This window comes from Aotus nancymaae, unplaced genomic scaffold (genome assembly GCF_030222135.1).
Source record: "Aotus nancymaae isolate 86718 unplaced genomic scaffold, 86718_ANA_hifiasm-v0.15.2.pri h1tg000058l, whole genome shotgun sequence".
Classification (NCBI taxonomy): domain Eukaryota; kingdom Metazoa; phylum Chordata; class Mammalia; order Primates; family Aotidae; genus Aotus; species Aotus nancymaae.
This window is the reverse complement of record NW_026988472.1, coordinates 45,031,495-45,044,902: the sequence shown is the minus strand read 5'-3', so window position 1 is coordinate 45,044,902 and position 13,408 is coordinate 45,031,495. Positions and strand designations below refer to the sequence as shown.

At 42.7% G+C, this 13,408-nt stretch overlaps 1 protein-coding gene across 6 annotated transcripts in view; it reads right to left on the bottom strand.

Annotated features, from left to right (window-relative positions):
* The window catches only part of GPM6B (glycoprotein M6B), a 161,366-nt gene that overhangs the window by 27,207 nt on the left and 120,751 nt on the right, over positions 1-13,408 (bottom strand). For 2 of the 6 annotated variants that reach the window (XM_012434992.2, XM_012434984.2), the window contains exon 2: positions 9,483-9,602. The exons of the other annotated variants lie outside the window; for them this stretch is intronic. In XM_012434992.2, coding sequence (XP_012290415.1) covers positions 9,483-9,602 — 120 coding nt within the window. The remainder of the gene's footprint in view (positions 1-9,482; positions 9,603-13,408) is intronic. 6 annotated transcript variants of the gene reach the window in all.

Below are 13,408 nucleotides of genomic sequence, written 5' to 3'. Positions count from 1 at the left end.
GAGAGTTCAGGGTGTAGCCGAGTTTATCAAGGACATGAGGGTAATGATGGGGAAAAGTCAGGAAGGCAGGTCCCCCCACTGCCTGGCCCAGGGAAGACATCCAGGCCAGCCTGAAGCCTCTGTGCTTCACTTTGTGGCAAGGGGGAGAGAGGGAAGGTTTGTGAGCAGGCGAGAGACGTGATTTGGAATGTGCTTGTAAGAGATGAATCTGGCAGTGGTGTGTGGGCTGGACTGGAGTGGGCGCAAGCTAAACTCTTTGGTGGTAGGTGGTGGTAGAATGGGTCTTCTGAGGTTTATTCATGGGAGCAGGGCATCTTCAGTAAAAGCAGGAAGAATAAAAATTGGACAAAGCTCTGAAGCTATTAAGCAATCAACATCATGCAACATTTTCTAGGAAAAGGTGAGAAAGGGTGAGAGAATTTAAGTAAACAAATCTTTACAAAGGCGATTCTAGAAAATGCAAACTAATTCACAGAGAAGGAGAGCAGATCAGTGGTTGCTTGGGGAGAGGGGGAGCATAGGAAGGTTGGAAAGAGTGGGGAGTAGCGGCCACATCACCATCCTGCTCATGGTGCTGCTCTCACGAGCACACATATATGTCAAGGCTTGTCAGACACTTTAAAGAGATGTAGCATATGCATGTCAATTACACCACAACAAGGTGTTCTCAAAAGACCTGTTGGTGAAGTTCGATTTCTTTTTTTTTTTTTTTTTTGAGACGGAGTTTCTCTCTTGTTACCCAGGCTGGAGTGTAATGGCGCTATCTCGGCTCACCGCAACCTCTGCCTCCTGGGTTCAGGCAATTCTCCTGCCTCAGCCTCCTGAGTAGCTGGGATTACAGGCACGTGCCACCATGCCCAGCTAATTTTTTGTATTTTTAGTAGAGATGGGGTTTCACCATGTTGACCAGGACGGTCTCGATCTCTTGACCTTGTGATCCACCCGCCTTGGCCTCCCAAAGTGCTGGGATTACAGGCGTGAGCCACCGTGCCCGGCCAAAGTTCGATTTCTACAAAACACACTAGTAGTTGAAAAAGGTTGTAAACCCCTTTGAGAAACTAAGGATTGGTGGTGAAAGGCAAGAGCCACATAAACCTGGGTGATGGGAACCCTCCAGGCAGCAAGGTAGAGCACAGGCATCCTCTGGGCTGAGGTGAGGACTCACCTGACCCTTTAGGCTGAGGGACAGGGAGGCCTTAGGGCCTTTACCAGACAACCAGAGGGCAGGAGGCTGCAGTGAGGGGAAAGGAAGAAAAAGGGCACTGAGGAAGACAAACCTGTTCCTCTAACCAGAATAACACACTCATATGCCCTGCATATATCTCTATATGCATAGGGTGTTTATAGCACGTGCTATATGCAAACACAGACATGTATGGTATATGTTGCATAAACAAATATATGCAGGTTTAAATGTATTGGTTTATGCATTGTGTGCCTTTTAAAAGAATGAATTTCTTTTTAGGAAACACTGATACACAGACTGTATATAATATTCCAGACTTACCAAGCTATCGATCCCTGCAATAAGCTTAACATCTGGGACAAAGCTACTCTATCGGCTTCTACTGCTTCACTTAGAACCAATTTCCTGACTCAATGCATAGGGCTTAGTCTGGGGGTTCTCAAATCTTGGTACTATTGGCATGAGACATCCTTTGTTGGGGGAGAGGCTGTCCTGTGCACTGCAGGATGCTTAGCAGCATCCCTTACCTCCATCACTAGATGCCTGAAAGTCATCCCCAGAAAGGCAGAAACTCCCCTGGATTGAGAAACACTGGTCTACTACAGTGGTTCTCAACCTTGGCTGCACAAGGGATCATCTGGCAGGGAAGCTTTCAAGAACACTGATGCCTAGGTCCCACCCCCAAGATTCTGAATGACTTGGTTTGGATATGGCTTTGGGATTTTAAAAGATCTATCCTCCCTTCAAGGGTTCTACTGTGAAGCTCAGGCTGAGAACTTCTTACTCAAGGAAATCATCTCACAAAGTTAACCCTATTTACATGCAAATAATTCTAAAAACCTCAATTAGCCTATCTAGTCATTTTTTTTTTTTTGAGATGGAGTCTTGCTTTGTTGTCCAGTCTACAGTGCAGTGGCGTAATCTCTGCTCACTGCAACCTCCACCTCCTGGGTTCAAGTGATTCTCCTATCTCAGCCTCCCGAGTAGCTGGGACTATAGGCATCTACCACTCTACCTGGTTAATTTTTGTATTTTTTTTTTTTTTTTTTAGTAGAGATGAGGTTTCACCATGTTGGCCAGGCTGGCCTCAAACTCCTAACCATGAGTAGCCAATCTAATCTTAATTTACTTAACAAATACCTACAGAGCTCCTATGCAACTCTCAGAGTGCAAGGTCTTGACCAGCCTGCCCCAGGAATTGAGCCATGTATACAATGGACACTAAAATTAGATAATTTCATATACAGTCACACATCATGAGTGCTAAAAATAAAGTGATCATCATTCAATGCTATGAACAAGTGCTTTCTTGGTCCCAGGTCCCGAGCCAGGCCAAAGTAGCGAGTAAGGCATGAAGACATCTGCTCACAGACAGCTTAGAGTCCAGTGCCTCAGGAAGGCCATCAAACACCTGACAGGTACTCATTTAACCCAGCAATACATTCTCTGAGAGGCAAGGCTTTGGGAAAGTGAAGAGGATGATCATTACAGAGACAGAGGATGCATTTGCACTGTGAAATGCTTTATATATCCTGTGGCAAGCAGGGTGTATAAATGTTTATGCACCCTGAGACACCCGTAATGATCCTCATCAACCGACGTTCATGGCCTTGTGTAATTCCCTCCACTGAGTGTGAGCTGGACCTGCTGACTTGCTTCTTAGGACTAGAATATGGCAAAAATGATGAGATATCACTTCTATGATTAGGTTTCCAAAGACTCACTTCTGTCCAGTTAGCATTGTCTCTCTGGCTGGCACGCTGTCTTACCCATTTACTTGCTTTGTCTCTGAGGAAGTCATCTGCTATGTCATGAAGTACCTAGGAGAGCCTACACATGGCAAAAAATCAAGGGAAGTTTTAGGCCAACAGCTTGTGAGGAACTGAGGCCTTCAATCCAACAGGCCTCAAGGAACCAAGTCCTGCCAATAGCCATGTGAATGAGCTTGGAAGTGGATCCTTCCCCAGTTAGGCCTTCAGATGAGACTCCAGTTTCATTAGAGTTCCTGAGATGGCTAAGCTGAGCCCAGACTCCTGATCTATGGAAGCAGAGATAATACACATTTTTGTTTCTAGCCACTATGTTTTGGAGGAATTTGTTATGCAACAATTGATAAGTAACACACAGCCTCAGCTCTGATGTCCACGGCTTTACAATAGAATGTTTTTGCATTGGCTCTTATACACGAAGATATAGTGGCAATAGGAAAACATTGCTTCAAGAGGAATTTACTGCAAATTCAATAGTACTATCTGCTAAGGATGTGGAGATTTGACTTTGAGCATCTTGATTGTATATACATATACAGGTTGAAGATATACATACAAAGGTTGAACTGAAATGATACTTTACCAAATATGTTATAATGAGGGGTTATGGCTCTCTATGTGTATAGCAGCGGTGGTCAAACTTTACTGTGCATCAGAATTGCCTGGGGGTACTTCTTAAATGGGCCAAATTTCTGGGACCCATCCCAAAGAGGGTAGGTGGGGACTAAGAACCTAGTTTTTCTTTTTAAGAAATCGGGTCTTGCTATGTTGCCCAGGCTAAACTTGAACTTCTGGGCTCAAGTGATCCTCCTGTCTTAGCCTCCCAAATAGCTGGGACTACAGATGTGTGCTGCCATGCCCATATAAAATCTGGATTTTTAACCAGCATTCTTAGTGATTCTGATTCAGGGCATTGGAACCTCATACTTTGAAAAAAATAATTTAAAAAATTATCCCCAATACTACATTTAGTAAACCACAAATGTCTTTTCCATACACAGAAAATAAAACTTGCTAAAGTACACTGACTAGAATACTAGATGAAAGTAGCTCACAACATCCACTTAATGGGACTTGGTATATTATGGGAACACTCAGAAGGACGTGAAAGAGGCCAGAGGGGCTGAGCTTCCAGAAAGAGCCAAGAAATTCTCTGAAGAAGGGCTGACCCTTAGCTGACAGCGTGTGAACAGCCAATTCCTGTTCCTCGCAGAGAGCAAGGATTCTGGGGCCTTGAGGGCAGAGGATGAGGGATGTTTGAGGGACAAGATTTTAGGAAACTGAGTGCCGAGCGAAGTTTTTAGGTGTTGCCTAACATCAGTAGGTGGAGTATTGCATTTTGGCACACTTTGCAAATTCTAAGTCAATGACTGGCAATTGTTTTCTGTAAAGGACCAGATGGGAAATACTTTTGGCTTTGCAGGGTGTCTAATTGCAGCTTCTCAACTCTGCTACTAGAGGACGTAAGCAGCCGCAGAAAATCAAATGTGCCTGGCTGGTTCCAATAACACTTTTCTTTACAGAAACACAGTGGGTGGCATCACTAGCCTGGTCTGTCAAATCCTCACAGGAATCTTGATTTATTGCTACTGGGAAATAGCACATGCACCTAAGCAAGGTTTTCTCAAGACACAGGAAGTCTTGTTTCAATCCCATTACCTCTCCTACCAGCCTGACATTTCATCCCTAGAGCTAGTCCTTGGGGGTGAAAACATTGTTCATGGAAGTCTCCAGATAAAATGCAAGATGATCACCAAAGAAATATTTGTCCCATCTAAATGACTCTCTTAACACCCAGAGCATTCCATTAAGTACAAAAGCCAATTCATATAAGCTTTTCATAGATATGGAAGCACATCGGGGGTGTATATGTGGCTTATTTGGGAGTGAACCTGGGTACCCAAAAGGACACAGCCTGAGGAGGTGGGAAGACTTAAGTGGCTGACTTCAGCTACTCTCCAGCTAACTTCAGAGTAACTGCAGTTACCTCTAAGGGTGGCAAAAGATTTCAAAGCAAAATTAATTTTAATGGATTCTAGTTAGAGTTATATGAAAACATATAACATAAGGGACTTTCAAAGGCAGCTAAGACTAGATGGTACTACTTCTTAAAGACCGACAAGTACTCAGTCTTGAATAATCCAAGTCAGTGTCCCGAAAATGGGACATGTCTGACAGAAAGCTCCAGATCAACACTTAATACTAATCGATCTGCTTTTTACCTCTGCTTTCTCTGTCTGCCTACTCTAAGATAGAGAACCAAACATAAGACCAGAAGACAAAGGGAGCTGATATGTCACAGACACAGTCAGCCACTGTCACATAATCAAGTGTTAATTGCAGACTAATAATATAGCACGTAAAAAATTGAACGTTCACAATCAAGAAATTCTTTACATATATATCTATATATATTTCTTTATACCTATACATTCTTTATATATATATGTGTGTGTGTATATATATATATGTGTGTATATATATGTGTGTGTATATATATGTGTGTGTATATATATAGAGACAGAGAGAGAGAGAGAGAGAGAGAGTTGTGATAAAGATTTTTAGATCTCTTGAGGATAAATTCACAATCAATTCCTTTCTGCCTTCTCCCTTCTTGCTCTAAATTAGTACATCTCAAGCTTTAATGTGCATAGGAGCCACCTGGAACTCTTATGAAAATGCAGATTCTGATTCAGTGGGGTTGAGTGGGGCCTGGGAGCCTGCATTTCTAACAATCTCCCGGGGGAGTCAATTCTGCTGGTCCACAGCCAGCACTTGGAACAGAGGATGTAGATTTCCTTAGACTATCTTCTGGAGCGTCTGTAATACAATCTACAACAGCCTGGAAGTACTCCCTCCATGTTAAGCACAATATTCCATGGAATGCAGATTTAGTATGAACTACCTGCATCACCGCTTGCCTGCATCTCAGACCATCACCTCAGGCCAGGCCCCCAGGGCAGCATCACAGGCGGCAGCCCTTGCAGCCATACATCCCTTCATCTCCTGAAGGCAGAAAAGATGTTGACACTACCTGCCCAAAAAAGCTGAAAACTGAACAGGAAAAAGAAACAGATAAGCAAAGAAGAACTATCCAAGCCCGATAGATGGAATTCTACTGGGAAGTGGTAGCAAGAGAAAGAAAACGATGAGAAGAACCTGGAACCACCTGGAACCACCTGGAACCACCGTGACCGCTCCAATGGGGAATAAGGAAGCTCCTGGAGAAAGGCAGTCTCCACTACAGACACTGCCTAAGTGGGAGAGGCATTTTCCTTTGGCAAAAATTTCCTGGTCATCCTGTATCAAAACCTCTTTTTCCCTATGGAAAGAGGCTGACAACTCTGCCAAAAAAAAACCAAAAACCAAAAACCAAAAAAAAAGCCATATGGAATTCCCTATTTTTTTCCTCACATCATCTGGTCGGCATTGGGGATCTGAGTACAGAATGGCAATTGCACTGATTCAGGAGCCAAGAAAATCTGTAAGTGTCTGGGAAGGTGATGGCATGGCTGGAGTGGGCACTCCCTTCGCTCTGTGGCCTGTGCCGTAGGCTTTTACAGTATCACACATAAGGTCTCTGCAGACGGCTCCAAACACAAACAGTCCTTGTGGAGGCATCAATGCACACAAAAAGTTAAAACTATGTGTAGGTGGAGATCATTTCAGGATCTGGGAAGATAATTCTTTAAATCAAGTTCAGTCATTTTGTTTCTCCCCCTCAGGCAAGAACCTGCTAGTTCATGGAATTCTCATTTGAAGTAGTATCACCAGCAACCTGATACTATTAGACTTCCACAATCTTTCATCATATCATTCTGGAATTCCAAAAACTTGAAAAGTAACAGGATCTTTTTCCCCTAACTCATCTGGCAGCAAAACCTGTTTTGATCTCATCTTACTTAGTGCCAAAATCTCACCTGAGTAGACAAGGAGTTGTTTACAGTCCTGGGCTGTCCACAAAGATGAATGAATTAGATTTGCAGAGACACTCGGTAGTGATATCACGCACTACGTCATCTATGCACTACATTATCTTTTGGAAACCCCAACTCTTTGGAATTTTGAAAGAAATCAGTTTCAGAAAAAAGAAAATAAAGCCTCGTATTTTTCTTCTCAGCTGCCACTGCTGCTAAGAGTGCCGAAATTCTGGTGTCTCACTGTGGGATCAGAAGCACACAAACCTAAATGCAATGCTTTTACAGGGAACTGCTCAACAAGTGGAGAAAACTCAAGAGCAATTGATAGAGGTTTTTCTTATTCCCCCCAGTAAGATGTTGGTGTTAACTCTTTACCACAGAGTTTAATGAACTAAAATACAGGAACGAGTAAGTATTTTTCTGGGTTTCCAAGTGGCCTGATGTCATCTAACATTCTTAAAATAAAGATTCTTAAAGACTCTTAAGATGAAGAGGGACTCCTCCCTCAAGAAGTAGTTTCTGAGAAGTTGGGGGCTTCTTAACATGTTAAAATATACCCCTTCCCTGTTAACTACCCTTGAATTAGGCACATCTCATGGCTTTTTTTTTTTTTTTTTTTTTTTTTGCGTGCAGGGGGTGGGGGGCTTTTTTTAAAAAGCAGCTTTGAGATACAATTTATATTCCATAAAATTTACCTGCTTTAAGTGTACAATTCAATGATTTTGATCAAATGTACAGAGTTGTGTGACCATCACCACAATCTAATTTTAGAACATTTTAATCACACTAAAAATGATCCCTTGTGCCACCTGTAGTTGCTCCCCAACCCTCCCTTCTCCCAGCCTCTGGCAACCACTCATCTATATCTTATCTCACCAATTCTGTAAATTTAACATAAACGGAGTGACAGAACATTTGTTCTCTTGTGTCTGGCTTCTTTCACTTAGCATGACTTTTTTTTTTTTTTGAGATGGAGTTTCGCTCTTGTTACCCAGGCTGGAGTGCAATGGCGCGATCTCGGCTCACTGCAACCTCTACCTACTGGGTTCAGGCAATTCTCCTGCCTCAGCCTCCTGAGTAGCTGGGATTACAGGCACACGCCACTGTGCCCAGCTAATTTTTTTTGTATTTTTAGTAGAGACGGGGTTTCACCATGTTGACCAGGATGGTCTCGATCTCTTGACCTTGTGATCCACCTGCCTCGGCCTCCCAAAGTGCTGGGATTACAGGCGTGAGCCACCGCTCCTGGCCTAGCATAACGTTTTTGAGATTCATCCATGTAGCATGCATCAATCTTTCATTCCTTTTTATTGCTGAATAGTATCCATGGTATAGACATATCATGTCTAATGACATTTTTTAATCAAGATTCCAGAACCCTCCATATTCTTTATAGCATCTATGAGAATGGATGCCTGATGTCACCTCATGCTCACCCTATCTAGCCAGCACTGTACAGGCACACACAGAACCAGCACCTGACAGCCACAGGACAGATGAAGGAATGTATAACCCAAGACAGAACTAAATCCAAAGTCAGATTTCATTTTAATTAACCTGACACCACAATTAAGATTTTAAAGGAAAAAGAAAAAGTTTTATTAATCATGGATTTTATGACTTTGTAATTCAACAGGTAACTTACATTGTACCTTGGGATTGCCCTTTCTGTAGCTGTACATGGTATGCTTACTCCTGAAAAGGTTAGCAAGCATTTGGGTGAAATGATGTTACGGACTGATGCAAAATCACGTCAATACTTTAAGCCTGTTACTATGTTTATCCGACCTATCACCAGCCCCTTATGTCTGCATTTTTACATAGTTTGAACTACAGTTGTACACTGGCAAATCACTGAATTTTAGCTAACTGAGCTGGGCATTACAAGCTGTGTTAGCTTTGGGAATGTTGGGAGGTTGGATGTTCGTACAGCTTCACGTTCTGCCCCTTCTAGGTCCCCAAATCAGCTGTTGCACACCTCACCCAGATCTAGCACCTAGTGGTTCTGAATAGCCAGTGTTCCTCACAAGCAAGGAAAATGGAAACCAGACCCACTGAACCTACCTCATGGGAATTGGGTACAAGGTTATCTGATCCTACTTTCACAGCTTTGATTTCTCTTTCTCAAAGGCAATGACTGACGTGAGAACAGGGTGGTGCAGAGCAGCAGGGCTGGGAAGACATTTGGGGATGCTCATGGTACTCTCAGAGCCAAGGCTCCTTGAAGGCCCTGGCCCAGTTCTTGGCCACATGGAGGATGTGGGTGGCCCCCCTCCCCCATTATTGGTTCAGGTATTGGAAATTTCATGGTTAACCAAAGGCATATCTCACTGTACACTGGTCCCTTTGAGAAGAAGAGGTGATTGAAGGTGAGGAAAGAGGGAAGAGGGAGAAGAAAGTGGAGAAAGATGGGGTGGAATGGAGAGGGAGAGAGAAAAAGAAAGATGATTAAAAAATGTTTATAGGGCCAATTCCACCCACGCCCATGTGAACAAATTAATGCACCAAGCAAAACATAAAATATCACCAAGCTGCAAGAGCCATTACAAATAATATTAAAGATAACAGTTGACTTGCTATTAGAATTCACCCCAAGGCTGTATTTACCTGGACTGCTCAAGGGGCTAGCCCTGTCCCCCAGGGTTGGCACGGGATGGTACTGGTGGTTCTTTGAGCCTGGGTACATCCAGTGGTACCTGCCAATTTCCATTTCAGCTCTGCTGTTCACTGCCAATTTCAGGTGGCAAAGAGTCAGTGTCTCTATCTCCAGCAAAGATTCTATATCAGCATTTTTATTTATTCTTTTACCATAGAAAGGAAATGGGGAGTTTAAAAAATATGCTATTGAAATGCAACCCTTCAGTACCAGCATGATCCATTGAGAATGTCCTCCGTTTCTAAAGTGAAGTTTACATAAATCACAAAAATGATCTTTTATTTTCTCCATCTCCCCCTCCCATATCCCACCTCTTAAAATGCTCATTTGGGGAAGATACTATTTATTGTGAAAATTTGGCTTCTCACAATAATATTTTTCTGTTTCCTTTTCAGATCAACAGAGCACTATAATTATTGCCAGCTGCACTAGAGAAGGTGAACACAGGCTCCCTCTCTGTAAGGGTACCCGGTTCCAGTCCAGAAAACCCGGCAAACAACCCAATGGTCTGCTGAATCTTGGATGAAATGCTTGTCCTCCTATTGATGTCTGCAGTATTTTCTGTCACCTGATCTTAAACTTTGTACGTCAGAGTCTAGAATGTTCTGGATTAAATCCTGTTCCAACTATCTCCCATGTTATACAGAAAGGGCTATTGGCCTTGGGCTTGAACCATTGCTTAATTACACACACATGGTGACAGCTGGCACTCCCTAAGGACTCAAGTCTCTATCTGGTAACATGAGACATTATTTCCCATTTCTTAGTGGACTGCAAAGAAAAATACCTACCAATTTGCCCAGCACAGAGTAGGCTTCTTATAAATGTTAGTTGAATTAAAATCTTGAAATCTCAAAGAGAGCATGAGGTCGCTATGGACAGTTTATCTCCGAGAATCCCATAAAACCTAATAAAGGGTTACATCCTCTGGGGTACCATAAATATTTAAGGATTAAAAAAATGATTGTGCCATTAATGTGGGTAATGATTCCATCAGAAGATCAGATCATAATGCTCCATCTGGCAGCTCAGGTCTCTGAGGAGAAGGACCTGGTAAAGCCACAGTGTGAGGCAAACAAAACCTCGCAAAGCCTTTATAAAATCCCAACTCCACTCTCCACAATCTCTGAAAACTTGTAAGGCATTTCAGGTTTGGAAGCAGAGACATACTTTTCTAGGGTGTTTTAGAAAAAATCTTTTTGACTTCAAGGTAAGGTATAGATAACTTATTTAAAACCGAGGAGGGGGTGCAGAAAAGATGCTGGGATAAGATCAGAACTGCACAATGAAACTATTCTTGCTACTGCTATTTTTGTTGTCAATAATGATGATGACAGCTACAATTTATGGAGTGCTTACGATGTACTAGTCACTGTACTTAGCACGTGGCCCCTATTACATCTGTCACAGCCACCCTCCGAAATAGGTACTATTAATATTCCATCTTTACAAGGGAACAATCTGAGGGCAAGGAGAAGGTAATGATCACTTGCCCAAAATCTTTCAGCCAGGAGGCAGAGAAGCCTGAATGTGAGCCTTAGCAATTTCACTCAAGAGGGCACACTTTGGAAACCACCATATATCCTACTGTGACCTCCGTGTGTGTTTCAATTTTCTACTCTTTTCCTGAGGCAACAGTTAGCCCAACAAGAGTTTTTCTGAGGTGCATTTGCAGTTGAGTTGTCCTTCTGTGTCTCCTAAAGAAACAGTCCAGGTCCTAAGGTACTGATGTTATCTCGGCCTTCTTAAAATTTCTTAACTCTCAGCCTTCCTTAGATTGAGATTTTTGTGGGCTGGGTGCAGTGGCTCATGCCTGTAATCCTAACACTTTGGAAGGCCAAGGCAGGTAAATCATTTTGAGGTCAGGAGTTCAAAACCAGCCTGGCCAACATGGTGAAACCCTGTCCCTACTAAAAATACAAAAAAAAATTGGCCAGGTGTGGTGGCTTACATCTGTAATCCCAGCACTTTGGAAGGCCAAAGAAGCAGGATCACCTGAGGTGAGAAGTTTGATACCAGCCTGGCCAACATGGTGCAACCCCGTCTCTACTAAAAATACAAAAATTAGCTGGGCGTGGTGGCATGTACCTGTAGTTCCAGCTACTTGGGAGGCTGAGGCAGAAGAATCGCTTGAACCCAGGAGGTGGAGGTTGCAGTGAGTCAAGATCGTGTCACTGCACTCCAGGTCTGGGCAAAAAAAAAAGGAAACTCTGTCCAAAAAAACAAAAAGAGGCACATGCCTGTAGTCCCAGCTACTCTGGAGTCTGAGGCAGGAGAATCATTTGAACCTGGGAGATGTAGGTTGTAGTGAGCTGAGATCGTGCCACTGCACTCCAGCCTGGATAACAGGGTGAGACTCTTTTTCAAAAAAAAAAAAAAAAAAAAATTTAAGATTTTTTTGCTTTACTGTTCGGGAGATTCTCTCTCAGGCATAGGTGGTACCACATTCTCTGAAGGCAAGAAAACCTAGTGGGGCCGACAGAAAGAACCAGAAGGTCAAGGCACTTCACGGTGTGATCTGATTTCCTCTTGGTAAAGGGGCTGTGAGCCCTCCACATAGACCCCGGAGCAAGAGGAGTCTAAGTAGCTCTATCACTTTTGATCTGGAAACTTTTATCCTCCTTTAAAAAAATTCATCTCTATATACTCAGCACACAGTAGGTGCCCAATAAATGTTGGCTGAATATTTGGTTGAAAGGAAGAGAGCACCCTGGGACCCTGTGGACCCAGAAATGGACCTTTAGATCCCCCACCATGCTGACTTTTACCAAGCCAGGCCATGCAATTCAGGATCTCTCTGCAGAAGATTCATCCATGCTCTGTGCTCATCTCTTCACATGGATAGGGGAAGTCTCCAGACATTCAGGCAAGCAAGAGCAGGCTGTTAGGCAATGACAAAGAAAAACCAAGGACTACCCAATGTTAACATGTTTTCTGAGAAAAACATGGCAGCCATGCCTAAGACCCTTAATTCAGCATTAAAATAAATGAATAGATTCAGAAGATACACAGATGGGATAGGCAACTGGATGGATGTGTTCTACTTCTGGAGAGGCCTTTTTACAACAGTAAATCTTTAAATACAAAAGAAAAGAAAATCACTTCCATATTTTTGAGCCAAATTTAAATAAAGGCATTAAATATAGAGTTACTTAAGAAATTTCAAAAAACACAGTGTACATTTTAATCCCAAGGACATGATCCCAACACCTAAAAGGCAGCCACAGGATTCCAAGAGGATGCCTCGGCTCAAAAGGTCTTTTAAAATGTCCAGTTGACAAAAAGAAAAAAAAAAGATTTAGATTTTGCTTTACTGTTCGGGAGATTCTCTCTCAGACATGGGTGTTGCCACATTCTCCGAAGGCAAGAAATGGCAGGCTTCTCGCCAGGCAAGAAGTACTAGGCACCTGGCAAGAAATGGGAAAATGGTTTATGCCCTACAGAGAGAAGACTGTTCCCCCTAAGAGAGCGGAAGATAGAGATGAGGTGACCAGTGGAGGCTTATGAAGACAGGCACAGCTGTGAGTGGTCATTGCCAAGGGTGGGCATGAAACAAGGGGAAACTGCAAAAAGGAAAGCAAAACAACGCCTTGTTCATTTTTCCCTATTAACTTATTTAATGTAATTTAGTGATAAGGCTGAACAAATTAACTTTAGACTAGCGTGCTTCTTAGCACCTAGGAAATTATCACTGGAAGCAACTAAGTGACAAACACCGAGCTTCCAAGAAAGACCATATTCACTAAGCAAGGTCTTTCAAAGCCACATTTGTTATCCTTCATTTTTAGCTATTATTTAAAATATTAAAGAATGCCATCACAGTGCTGTAAATATAGCAAAGGCTGGTAAGTTATGGCCATCTGTTGTTATTTATAAG